This window comes from Nylanderia fulva, unplaced genomic scaffold (genome assembly GCF_048542155.1).
Source record: "Nylanderia fulva isolate GAGA-0341 unplaced genomic scaffold, ASM4854215v1 Scaffold184, whole genome shotgun sequence".
NCBI lineage: Eukaryota > Metazoa > Arthropoda > Insecta > Hymenoptera > Formicidae > Nylanderia > Nylanderia fulva.
In genome coordinates this window covers 155766-168313 of record NW_028190097.1, presented here as the reverse complement: position 1 = coordinate 168313, position 12548 = coordinate 155766, and the positions used below count along the sequence as shown (strand labels likewise).

Here is a 12548-nt window from a genome sequence, read left to right as displayed (position 1 = left end):
AGCTCGAACATACGACGTAACGTCGATTTGATCATCATCATGCGCACGTCCGCTGATTCGAGACTTATGAGCTTGGTGTCGTTTATCTTGTGAAATCGCACTGTTAGCGGCCTGACACTTATGAAATTATACACATCGTTGTTGGGAGAGTCATTGTTCAGATAATTTTGAATAGCGTGACGTTGCTCGTAGAGTCCTTTCCACGTTTCGAGAGATAGTACTAGCTGTTTTCCTCGATGATCTCTTATGGCGATCTCCACGTAACTCGGTGGATCCACTCTGATGCCGATTTCGAGGAATTTGAATTCCGTGGTCGTCAATGCGTATCGTCTTCCTAGTATACGAACCGCACGAGACTCCAGCGAAACGCTGTAAAATTAGGAAAAAAAAATTAAAACTAAATTAGGAAAAAAGATATTATAACTCATAAAAAAATATAAAAATAGAAAATAGAAAAATATAAAATATAAAATATATAAAATTGATATAAAATAGAAAAAGTTATACTTACTCGTCGCATTTCTTCTCGCACGTTTCATCACGTCTCGGCATGTAGTAATTCATGCTGCTGCTTTTTTTGGTGCAGAATATTTTTCTCGAGGGTATTAAAAAGTGAACCACCAGTCAGAACAATCGACGAAAAACTGATCGTATAAAAGTACTAATAATCGAGTAACACTCATTTTTAAAATATTAGGAGAAGGGGTAAATCAAATTCCTAGAAATATATATCTGTAGGGAGAATAAAGAGAAATATTTAAAAGTAGTGGGGATAAACAATTAAATATTAAGAGAAAGGAATTCTTAGAAATATATATCTGGAGAGGAACAAAGAGAGTTATGTTTGCGCGAACGCGAGAAGGAGAGCGCGTATTAGAAGGCCGATAGAAATCATTCACTCTTTAATAATTAACACAGAATTTACTTTCACAATTTAACGATACAGTAATTTTACAAAGTTCCAATAGATAAGCCGAGATCGATTTCCAAGTGAGTGTGCGGTAATAATTGCGGTAATAATTGCGGTAATTTATAAGCGGTTTAATAGCGGTTGTACGTACTGAGACTCGAGAGACTAGCCGCCCAATTTTGGTGGGCGCTTCTTTTATCGGTGCGGTACTGAAGCCCCACTAATTTTTACTCCACCAATTAATTTCGGTTATTTAAAAATGTTCGAAGGTGACGCGAGGGCGCCTGTCTTTATTGGAGGCCCCGTAATTTACGCGAAACAAGCACGCACCTGACATGCGCGAAATGCTCGATAGCGAGATCGATTGGCTTTCGGAAGCCACGTGATCGAACGGCGCATGTCTATTACATTGATAATCAATGCGGTGATCGTTGCTTTCGGTTAAGCAATGTTGTTGTTATTGACAGCTTGTTAAAAATAATCCTGATTTATCGCCTACTTGTTTATATCGGGCGAGCCTTTTTTCCGCGGTTTTTTCGCATATTCATCGGAAGAAAATATCGATTTTTAGACAGAAAAATACAGACTGAAATAATTATATTAATTTCTTCTCAATTTCGAACATCCCGCCCGCTTTGTCACCCGCTGACAATAAGTCGCTATGAATGTTCGATCGCGATTGATAGTGGGGTAGGCGCGCGCCGGCGCGGCGAGATACACGTGATTATCGCGTGGAATGTCGCTCGATCAGCTGAAACGATGAACACGTGTTGACAGTGTGGTGCGATCAGCTGAGAATAGTGACACGCGGTTTCGATGTGAAATAACGCGTGTGAATGTGAACAGTGGTTACAGTGCGTATGTGATGTGTCGTGTATTTCTGTCTATGCGTTGCGTGTCGTTACGTCCGTTGTGAAGTCGGGAAGTAAAACGATTTTTACGAGCGGACGCACGAGCTCGGAGGTCGCGGTTCGAACGGTGACCACGCGTACGATCCCGTCGTCGCCGGGATGCAGTTTTGTGATCCGGGCGAGAGGCCATCGGTTTGGAGGCGAAATCTCAGAGCGCACAAGGCAGAGTGCTCCGATGTGAGGTGTGGTATCGACCTTCAACCATTTAGGTCGTGAGATGAGTCCATGGATGTACTCTCCCGACCATCTTTGCCAAAAGTGATCTCGCATCGCCTGGAGATGATGCCATCGTGATGCTGCGGATCCACTGGTGTCCTCCTGTACTGGCTCCGGGATGGCGAGAAGCGGCGCGCCGATCAGGAAGTGGCCCGGAGTCAGTGCTGTAATATCGTCTGGATCGTCAGAGAGTGCCTGTAATGGACGAGAATTTAAACAGGCCTCAATTTGTGTGAGGAGAGTGGTCAGTTCCTCAAAGGTGAGAGTGGTTTCACCTATCACCCTCCGCAAGTGATACTTAGCGGATTTGACGGCTGCCTCCCACAATCCGCCGAAGTGCGGAGCTGCTGGTGGATTAAAGTGCCACCGTATGCCATGTTCAGCAGCTACGCGTGCGATTCCACGACCCTCTGTGGATGCAGCGACGAAGAGTTCCCGTAAAGTGCGGTCAGCCCCGATGAAGGTCGTTCCACAGTCGCTATATATGTCCGTACAGAGACCTCGACGTGAGACAAAGCGACGTAAAGCGGCGATGAAGGCCTCTGAAGAGTAATCCGAGACAAGTTCGAGGTGGATGGCTCTGGACCAAAAACAGATGAATACTGCGATATAGCCCTTATAGGCGCGGTGTCCTCGTCCCTTGCTCGTTCGGATGAGGATGGGTCCTGCATAGTCCACTCCGGTGCGCAGAAATGGCCGAGTCGGAGTGACCCGATCGCGGGGTAGATTACCCATCGGTGGCTGCAGCGTCGTTGCTCGCCATCTTGTGCAGGTGATGCAGCGATGTAGTTGCTGTTTCACAACTGTGCGTCCTCGTGGAATCCAGAAGCGCAGTCGAAGCAGCCCCAGAGTAAGTTGCACTTTGCCATGCAGCGTCCGACGGTGACAGGATTCCACCAGCAGACGAGTCAGCCACGACGAGGTTGGAATGATCATCGGGTGCCTCTCATCTTGTGTCAGCAGGGCGTGCTTAAGCCGACCTCCCACTCTCAGAACACCATGGTCGTCGAGGAACGGAGTCAGCTTGACTAATGGGCTGCGTGGTGCGACGGAGCGTCCAGCTGCGACTGCGGTGATCTCGTCCGTGAAGTGCAGTGTCTGCACTTCTCGAAGCCAGCGAAAGAGTGCCATGTCGAGTTCCTCAGGACTCAACGTTAGTCCAGCGGTGTGAGTCGGCTCAGAAGCGCGCAGCCAGCGACGGCACCATGCGGATATCCGTAGCAGGCGATGCAGAGATGAGAAGCGGAGCAGGATTTCTGGCTCGACGATGACCCGGTTGACAGTCATCAGGCTCGTGGCTTTCCTTTCTGGCACGTCGTCTCCTCGGATCTCCATCACGGAATTTGGCCAGGCCGATTCGTGCTGTGACAACCAGGTAGGTCCTGTCCACCATAAAGCGTGATTGATTAGTTCGCTTGGATTAATACCCCTTGATGCACAGTCCGCAGGGTTGTCGCGACCAGCTACGTGTCTCCATTGTGCATTAGGCAGCTGCGTCTGGATGTGAGCGACTCGATTGGCGACGAAAGTCTTCCAGCGTGAGGAGTGACCGCGAATCCATTGGAGGGTCACTGTTGAATCTGACCATAAGTACGTGTCTGATGTTGCCAGGTCGAGCGTTTGTTTGACATGTCGCGTCAAATTGGTGAGTAGCGTGGCGGCGCACAACTCCAGCCTCGGCAAGGTCACTTGTTTGACGGGTGCTACCTTGCTTTTGGCCATCAATAACCTTACTGACGTTTCGTTCCTTTCAGTGATGCGGATGTATACTGCGGCTGCATATCCTCGTTCGGATGCATCGGCGAAGCCATGAAGCTGCAGCGAGGCCTTATCTGCTCCGGTCCCGAGCCAGCGTTTTATTCGCACCTGATCTAGAAGATGGAGTTCTTCTAGAAGACGTTGCCACTCTCGAGCGTCGGATGGCGGCAGCGGGGTGTCCCAGTCCAATCCTTGCAGCCACGTGGATTGAATGAGAATTTTTGCTCGAATCACGACTGGAGCGAGCCACCCCATTGGATCGAAAAGCCGTGCGGTTTCGGATAAAACCGTTCTCTTCGTGTGGTTGATGGCAGCGTGCGGATGAAACACGAAAGAGAACTGGTCGTGTTGCGGGTGCCAGCGGAGTCCTAGCGTGGAGTGACTCTCTCCTTCCCAAGCTGGCGGCAATTGCTGCAAACGATGATCGCTTGGTACTCCAGTCAGGATCCTCTCGTCGTTGGCTGCCCACTTCTTCAACGGAAATCCGCCCGCCAAGCAGAGGTTGCGAATTTCCATCTGGAGTGCGATCGCATCGTTCAGCGTATTTGAGCCGGTGACCACATCGTCGACATAACAATCTCGACGCAGAGCTACGGCGCCACGAGGAAACTGCTCTTCTTCGTCCGTTGCGAGCTGACGGAGTGTCCGTATGGCGAGAAACGGAGCACACGCCAGACCGTAGGTGACCGTTCTCAGCTGGTACTCTCGCACTTCATCATCAGTTGAATGACGCCACAGGATCGTTTGGAATCTGCAGTCATCCGGATGCACGAGTATCTGCCGATACATTTTCTCTATATCAGCAATGAAGACATACTGGTGTTGACGCCATCGGAGTAGTACGTCAGGAAGAGCTGGCAGAAGATTTGCTCCAGTCATGAGGTGTGCGTTTAAAGAGTCTCCAGTTCGCGTTCGCTGCGACCCATTGAACACGACCCTCAGCTTCGTCGTGGCACTGGACTCCTTGAGTACTCCATGATGTGGTAAGTACGTTGACTGATTGCTCGTTGTGGAGCATGTCACCAGCGTCATATGTTTCAGGTCTTCGTATTCTGTCATGAAGCTGCGATACAGATTGCCGAATCGAGGGTCCTGGACGCATCGCCTCTCCATCGTTGTGAGAAGCCGCTCGGCTGGTTTGCGGGTTTCGCGGAGTGCAGTGATTGGTGAGGAGAACGGCAGCTTCACCACGTATCGTCCTGAAGAGGTGCGAGTGTGCGTGTGCACGAAGAAGTCCTCGCATTGCTGCTCTTCGGCGGAGAGTGTCGTGACTGCGTTGGGCTCCCGTTCCTGTTCCCAGAACTGCTGCACCAGCTCGAATAGCTCGTGATCGGCAGTGCACTGGAATGTGCGACGGTGCTCTTCTGCGGATGCGACGCCGGAGCCTCCAGAGAGGATCCATCCTAGCGATGTCTTCTGCGCGATTGGCATCTGAGGTCCACCCTTGCGTAGACCCTCTTCAAGAATTAAGGAGCACACCTCCGCTCCCAGGAGTAGCTCGGCTGGATCGTTCTCGCGAAATTGAGGATCCGCCAGTTGGAGTCCTCGAATATGCGGCCAATCTTCTGGTGTGCTGGACGTGGAGCCTTGAAGAAGTGACAGGCGTGGCAGTATGAACGCAATCACGGAGAGCCGGGCGTTCGTGATGTCCGAAGTGAGGTGCAGCGTGACCTTGCCACGCGTTGATCCTGGTCGTGCGCCTCCGATCCCAAAGATGGCCATGTCGGTGCGTGATCGAGGCAGGTTCAGTCGTTGCACCAGTGCTTCAGAAACGATCGACACCTCTGATCCCTGATCGATCAGTGCTCGGACGTCGTGCGGTGCTCCATGGCGATCGGCTACGTTCACCCGAGCAGTGGCGAGGAGTACAGCCTTCTGCTCCTTGGCTTTGTGCAGTGCGGCGAGTGAAGTGGCTTCTGGTGTGTGTGCGGTGACTGTGCTGTATGCGTCGTGCAGTGAAGTGTGATGACGTGCCTTGCATGTGTAGCAGTTCTTCTTCGACTGACATTTTGTAAGTTAATGATTTCCGAGGCAGTTGAAACACAGTCTGTGCGTCTCAATGAAGGCCTTTCGATCTGTCGCGGATTTCGTCTTAAATTCGCGACACGTCATCAGATGGTGCTTCTCATGGCACAGTGCGCATTGTGGAAGGTCAGTTCCGTGCTTCGCAACGTGTGTCTTCGCCGTTCGTGAAGACTCTCCGAAGTTCTTCTTGAGAGTCTTCGGATGCACGGCGTTGAGTGTGAACATCCGTCGCGTCATGAACTCCAAAAGTGTTTCGTGCGATGGTGACTTGTTGGAGTCGGATATGGAATTTTCCCATTCCATTCGAGTGTGTGCGTCGAATTGCTCGATGATAAGATAGTTTAGGAGGTCCATTCCATGAGATTCAATGGGACGACCTATACTCTCCTGTGCGTTGACGACTGTGACGGCAGCGTTGTGGATGCGATGCAGTTCGTCAGCAGTTCCGTTCTTCATTCTCGGCACGGCGGTGAATGCGGCGAAGTTGCATCGGATGAGTTCTCTCTCATTTTCGTAGTGTTTGCACAGTATCGTCCATGCACGTTCGTAGTTGTCTCCTGTCACCGGTAATGAACTTATCAATTTTTCAGCCTGTCCGTTCAAACTCGACCGAAGATGATGCAGGCGTTCGATCTTAGAGATGGTGGCGTTATCACCGACGACAGACAGGAAGAGATCTCGGAAGGTTGGCCACTCGGAGTAAGCTCCCGAAAACTGCGGAATCCTGACTCGAGGTAATGCGGTTCGAGGAGCGGCTTCGTTTAGCTTGACGGTGTCCGAGGCTGACCGAATGCGTTCAGCGTAGCCGTCCAGGATGCTCCTTTGCTGTACGTACGTATTTTCAGTCAAATCATGGAGTCCTGAAGTAACGTAATCACTTTCTCTGAACTTATCTTTCAAGGCAATACGCAGCTGATCGTGCTGGATGACGAACTTATCCCAGGCTTGATCAAGAAGTCTGATGCGGGTAGTTACGGCACTGGATGTGATGTTAGGAGCGCCCATCTTCTTCAGGTATTCGACCGAGCGTGAGATTCGAACTTGGATCTCACGCTGACTATCTAATAATATAGCGGCATCCATGATGTGACACTTACAGTATTTCTTTTCAGGCACTTCACTCTCGTCTTCAAGAATGTTCACACGCGTGCCGGCGCGACGAACTGATAAAATATCCGGCTCGAAGGACCAAAATGTTATGTTTGCGCGAACGCGAGAAGGAGAGCGCGTATTAGAAGGCCGATAGAAATCATTCACTCTTTAATAATTAACACAGAATTTACTTTCACAATTTAACGATACAGTAATTTTACAAAGTTCCAATAGATAAGCCGAGATCGATTTCCAAGTGAGTGTGCGGTAATAATTGCGGTAATAATTGCGGTAATTTATAAGCGGTTTAATAGCGGTTGTACGTACTGAGACTCGAGAGACTAGCCGCCCAATTTTGGTGGGCGCTTCTTTTATCGGTGCGGTACTGAAGCCCCACTAATTTTTACTCCACCAATTAATTTCGGTTATTTAAAAATGTTCGAAGGTGACGCGAGGGCGCCTGTCTTTATTGGAGGCCCCGTAATTTACGCGAAACAAGCACGCACCTGACATGCGCGAAATGCTCGATAGCGAGATCGATTGGCTTTCGGAAGCCACGTGATCGAACGGCGCATGTCTATTACATTGATAATCAATGCGGTGATCGTTGCTTTCGGTTAAGCAATGTTGTTGTTATTGACAGCTTGTTAAAAATAATCCTGATTTATCGCCTACTTGTTTATATCGGGCGAGCCTTTTTTCCGCGGTTTTTTCGCATATTCATCGGAAGAAAATATCGATTTTTAGACAGAAAAATACAGACTGAAATAATTATATTAATTTCTTCTCAATTTCGAACAAAGAGAAATATTTAAAATATTAGGAGAAGGGGTAAAACAAATTCTTAGAAATATATATCTGGTGAGGGAGAGAAATAACAAAGAAAATAGTATGTAAACAATATGTTTATTCAAAAAACGGATGATCGTCGGATCCAAGCCTGGATTCTGCGGCCGACCACCAATTAAATAATTTAAATACATTTTGTAACGCGCAATTTTTTACATGTTTATTACACCGTAGAGTATATGTGAGATCTAACTTATTTAATGCAGGTACATCTTCATATATGGCATCCAAGGTCTCAATGGTGAAACCGCTGCTCGCATCGTCCATTATTTCGGCCAGCCATTCTCGCTTTTCGAGTCCTTTTACATACACGAGAGAGAACTCTTCATCGTCTTCTTGCTCATTTATGCCAACGATAGCTGCCGTAATCAAGCGCTGAGCCATGCCGTATGGAACATTTCCATCATCCCATTGTAAGCTGTGATGATGTTGAGTTAGCCACGAGGCCTGACGCCTTTCCGACTTTATGGCACAGGGCATGCGAAGAAATAATGCGACAGGATATATCCTCTTCTCAGGATTGCCGCTTTTTTCACAATAAATCGTTTATTCAGGATAAATCCTTGCAGATCGACAAACGTTGGTGCAGACATGATCTCTTCGATGTGAGTCAGTCGAGAGGTATTACGATACTCTTCAGACATCTCACATCATCTTGATTATGTATCCTCCTCCCCCTCTTTCACACGCGTATTTGTGTAAACATTTTTTAGGTGATTTTGCGCACAACGTTGGTCAACGGGTTGTACTGGATCACACAATCGTGTATAATGAGGCAGTACGCAGTGGTATTATTAGGCACGTTTTCCTTACACTCAAATTCCAATCTCACATCCACTGTTGCGCTCTTGATCGATTCGTTTTGTCGAGAACAATCGATAATCACAAACGGACCGTTTTGTAAAAACCGTGTGATGGTGAGATTGGGCTCGAGGTATTCGTATCCGTAATAGTTCTTGCAGAAACGTGTGTAGGTGTCGTACAGAATTGACCATCTGTTTTTATCAAAATTCAGATTCATGTCGTCGTACGGATAACTTTCCGAGTTCAGAAAGTTTCACGTTGGTTAATTTACAGTCGTCGAATCGACTGATATCCTCGGACATGACATTTTTACGCCCTGTCTGCAGAGCAAAAATTACATATCGCGGCTTCTCCAGTTGAGTTGCGGTCTTAATGGCCCACGAATGCTTGGTCGTACGCTGCAATAGCGGAAATTCGTATAGATCCCACGAGCGGAAACCCATGCTAAGGTAATGTCCGCTTTCCAGAGCGCGCAGCATCGACAGCTTCTTAATCTCGCTCAACAACACGTGTGGCATTCGCCATTGTATCTTGAATATGTTGATCACAGGCTCCAGTGCAGAATTTCCATACAGACAATTATTGTCGTTGCGCGATCGTATTAAGATCAACTTATGACGCGCATTAATCACGACTCGTTTGTAGTCATCACAAAATCTCAGCAACATGTAGAGCGGTACGCAGAAATTGAAGTGCCTACTCGCAGAAATCGGATCACTCCAGCCAGCGTTACTCATAACCATGCTTCTATCGAATGATATCGTTACATAGTTTTTGAGCAAACTTGTTATTCCTACATTTCTGTTGCGATCAATCTCCACACCATCGAGCTCATAGCGAATTTTGTCAAACATAAATGCGACACAATTATTTCCCAGTGTCACATTGGATCCCTCAATTGGATGGTTTATCTTTAGTTCTCCCTCGATATATAAGAAACTCTCGTACGGCAATGTATACAAATTCTGTTGTTGTATAGGTATTCTTATCTCATCGCTGTGTCTAAATGTTGTGTTGGCAAACGGGTTGTATGTGTGAGTCTCAATCTTGACGATGCGATCGTCAAAGACTGGCTCTTCCTCGATGTTGAAAATCTCAGTCATTGTTCAGATGGCACGCACCGCAAATCCCAAAGATTGTAAAAACGCAACGTTTGACGAAGTGAGTCTCTTCTTCGTGGTTGATTTGATATTAGCGAATGATGTTGCTGCTAGCCTGATTGTGTTTTTTGTGTCTTTTTTCAACACAAGCATCCCGTCGCACAAGGTGTTGCTGTCGCTCGCCGTCGTACGTGCAATCTAACTGTTATCTCTTCGCCTCGAAAATCGAGCAATCGTCCTTTCTGGTCGACAACGCGTAACACTAAATCAGTAATGCTCCGTACGAAGACCGGCAGGTAAATGATCTGCGCCGGCGTTTCCGATATCTTATATCCAGGTGGTACTCTCGGTGAAAATTCATGTACCGTGTGAACGAGCTTACCGTTGCTGTATGCACCCGCGGTCACGTTACACTCTATGCGGATAATGTTCACGTTGATAATATTAATCGGCATATCCGATTCGTACCATTTTCGTGGTTGCAGTATACGATTCGAGAATCCCAGCAGCAATCCAATGTTGTTGGGCATACTAAAATTTATTCTGTATGCACATTTAATCTCGTTTTTCATCGTATTATAATTAGCGCGGAGCACGATTGGGTAATCTTCATCGTCGACACCTTTATCACTAACAGCATTATGTTTTCGAGAAAGTGCGCGTTTCAAAAATTCATGTATCGCTTGCAGCTCGTACGATTTCTCGGGAATCGTAATTTCCGCGTCGTCTTTGCCGTAGTAAAATTTATTATTTGAGGAATTCACATTTGATATAGTGTGATAAGTTTCAAAGTCTGCCAGACCGAGCTCGTAGTCCGCATCGCTCAAATCTATGGGGGAAAAGTAGGTCGCCGCGAGGACACTACTCTTCCCAGTCAATGTTAGTGTTAGCGACATGTTGACAAAACTGAGTTAAATAACGCAATGTCAGTCTTTAAATTTGCGGCAAGAATTTAACCTCTCGGAGAAACTGCAAGCACAACTGTCCGCAGATACTCTGATCATACGTTTGATAAGAGGTGTAATTGTATTCCAATTTCGGCACATTTAAATATCGCACCAATTTTTCGGGTGGTCGAAGATTGCCAAAACTGTCGAAATAGATTGCGCGATTTCCTCTTTTTGCATACGCCACCCAATGAGTGTCAGGACCGTCTGTACTGTCTAGATTAACGATACCACTCTCATTTTCTCGCGCGCCATTTATCGGTAAATTATTGCGCATAAATACATCTCTAAAGTATGGAATGTGCATACGTTTTGCAAGTTGTAGCAATTGCACATTTGTAGTTACACCTTTCGGCATTTTTAACGTTTTTTTGACGTTTTTTTTTTCCTCGCTCCTCGTCCATATTTGTAAGGAGCGAGATACAGTCCGCGGCCTTCCATGGCGCGATTGTGGCGTAGTATCTCTTGCAACTGACGTTGCGCGGCTTTTCTGTTGTTTACCGCTTTTGCTACGCCAGCCGCTCCGCCAACTAGAGATCCGAGCGCGCCCAGCATTGGTAAAATCGGCAAAAATCCGCCTCGTTTCGCTGCCGAAAGTACTCTCCTCTTCGTTTTCTTCTTTTTCGTTTTCAAGCCCATACCGAGCTTCGTCTTGGCCTTCATCGCTGTCCAGACAACTGTGGCCGCGGCTCTCTCATCGAGTCTTTCGCGACGATGCGAGTTTTCGCTTTCTCGGCGAGTACCTTATCCGCCGCGTATCTCTCGGTGAGTTCGCTGCTCCGAGAGTACGCTATATCGTATTCACGGCACGCCGCGTCCAATGGGTTGACACTTTGATCACCTCTAGCCAATCGCTTTTCCAAACGAGTTCCCGGGCCGCAAAATTGATAGCCGGGAATATGAAGCTCGACCGGAAGTGCGTTTATCGCACGATTTAATAGACCTGTGCCTATTTTCGTTGACATCCGCTGCAATCTCTAGACATTACTGAGCAAAACGCGAGTCCGGGCAGCTATAAATAGGCGGACGTTGAAAGTCAAATCGGGAGTGAGAAAATGAAATTCGTGCAACAATCTCTGACGATACGAGTGATGAATTACGACGACAGAGTACGCTGCAGCGTGAACGAAGGTGTGCGCAAACACGGTACGATGCTACCGACAACTATACGCGCGATCGTTTGCGGCCCCTCAAACTGCGGTAAAACCAACGTGTTTATAAGCCTGCTGGAAAGTCCGCACGGTGTGCATGTCGAGAACGTGTACGTGTACTCTAAATCGCTGCAACAGCCGAAATATCGCTATTTGGAAAATTTATTGACGCCGATTGACGAAATCGGCTACTTTACATTCTCCAATAACAGTGACGTCATTCCACCGAGCAAGGCATATCCAAATTCAATTTTTGTTTTTGATGACGTGGCATGCGACAAGCAAGATACGATAAAAGAGTACTTCTCAATGGGGCGCCACTCGAACATCGACTGCTTCTATCTCTGTCAAACATACGCGAGAATACCGAAACATCTTATACGCGACAACGCGAACCTGCTAATCCTGTTTAAACAGGACGCCACCAATTTGAAGCACGTGTACAACGATCACGTGAATACCGACATGTTGTATGAGGATTTCAGTGAATTATGTCGTACTTGTTGGCAGCAAAAGTATGGATTTCTAGTGATAGACAAGGACAGCTCGCTTTCGAACGGGCGATACAGAAAAGGATTTAACGAGTTCGCGATACCGCAGAGCCATTAGTCGTCGCCAACAATCCTCCCGGTCGAGAGAAACTCTAGAGAGTGCTGCCGACATGGCTGATAATATTCGCGAGCGTGAAAAGGTTGCCATGGAGATTGCGAAGACGGCTGAATCGATCCGCAAGAAACACCGCGCTCTGAAGACCGGAAAGATCGATGATGATATTGCTGTCGAGA

The 12548-nt window shown here is 47.5% G+C and overlaps 1 protein-coding gene across 1 annotated transcript; it reads right to left on the bottom strand.

Annotated features, from left to right (window-relative positions):
• Positions 1–1794: 1794 nt before the first annotated feature.
• On the bottom strand, positions 1795–8405 carry LOC114936742 (uncharacterized). Its single transcript, XM_085481605.1, has 4 exons — positions 8341–8405; positions 7929–8287; positions 5840–6881; positions 1795–5734 (listed from the first exon to the last, which is right to left on the bottom strand). Exons 1-4 carry the CDS (start codon positions 8403–8405, stop codon positions 1795–1797), a joined length of 5406 nt encoding a protein of 1801 aa, XP_085337731.1.
• Between the last annotated feature and the right edge of the window lie 4143 nt (positions 8406–12548).

Coding starts and splice junctions, on each gene's coding strand:
- LOC114936742 (XM_085481605.1), bottom strand. CDS start 8,405: ATGTCTGAAGAGTATCGTAATACCTCTCGACTGACTCACATCGAAGAG. Junction 8,288..8,340: donor GAGATCATGTCTGCACCAAC/GTTTGTCGATCT, acceptor TTGTGAAAAAAG/CGGCAATCCTGAGAAGAGGA. Junction 5,735..5,839: donor TTCATTGAGACGCACAGACT/GTGTTTCAACTG, acceptor CGACGCATACAG/CACAGTCACCGCACACACAC.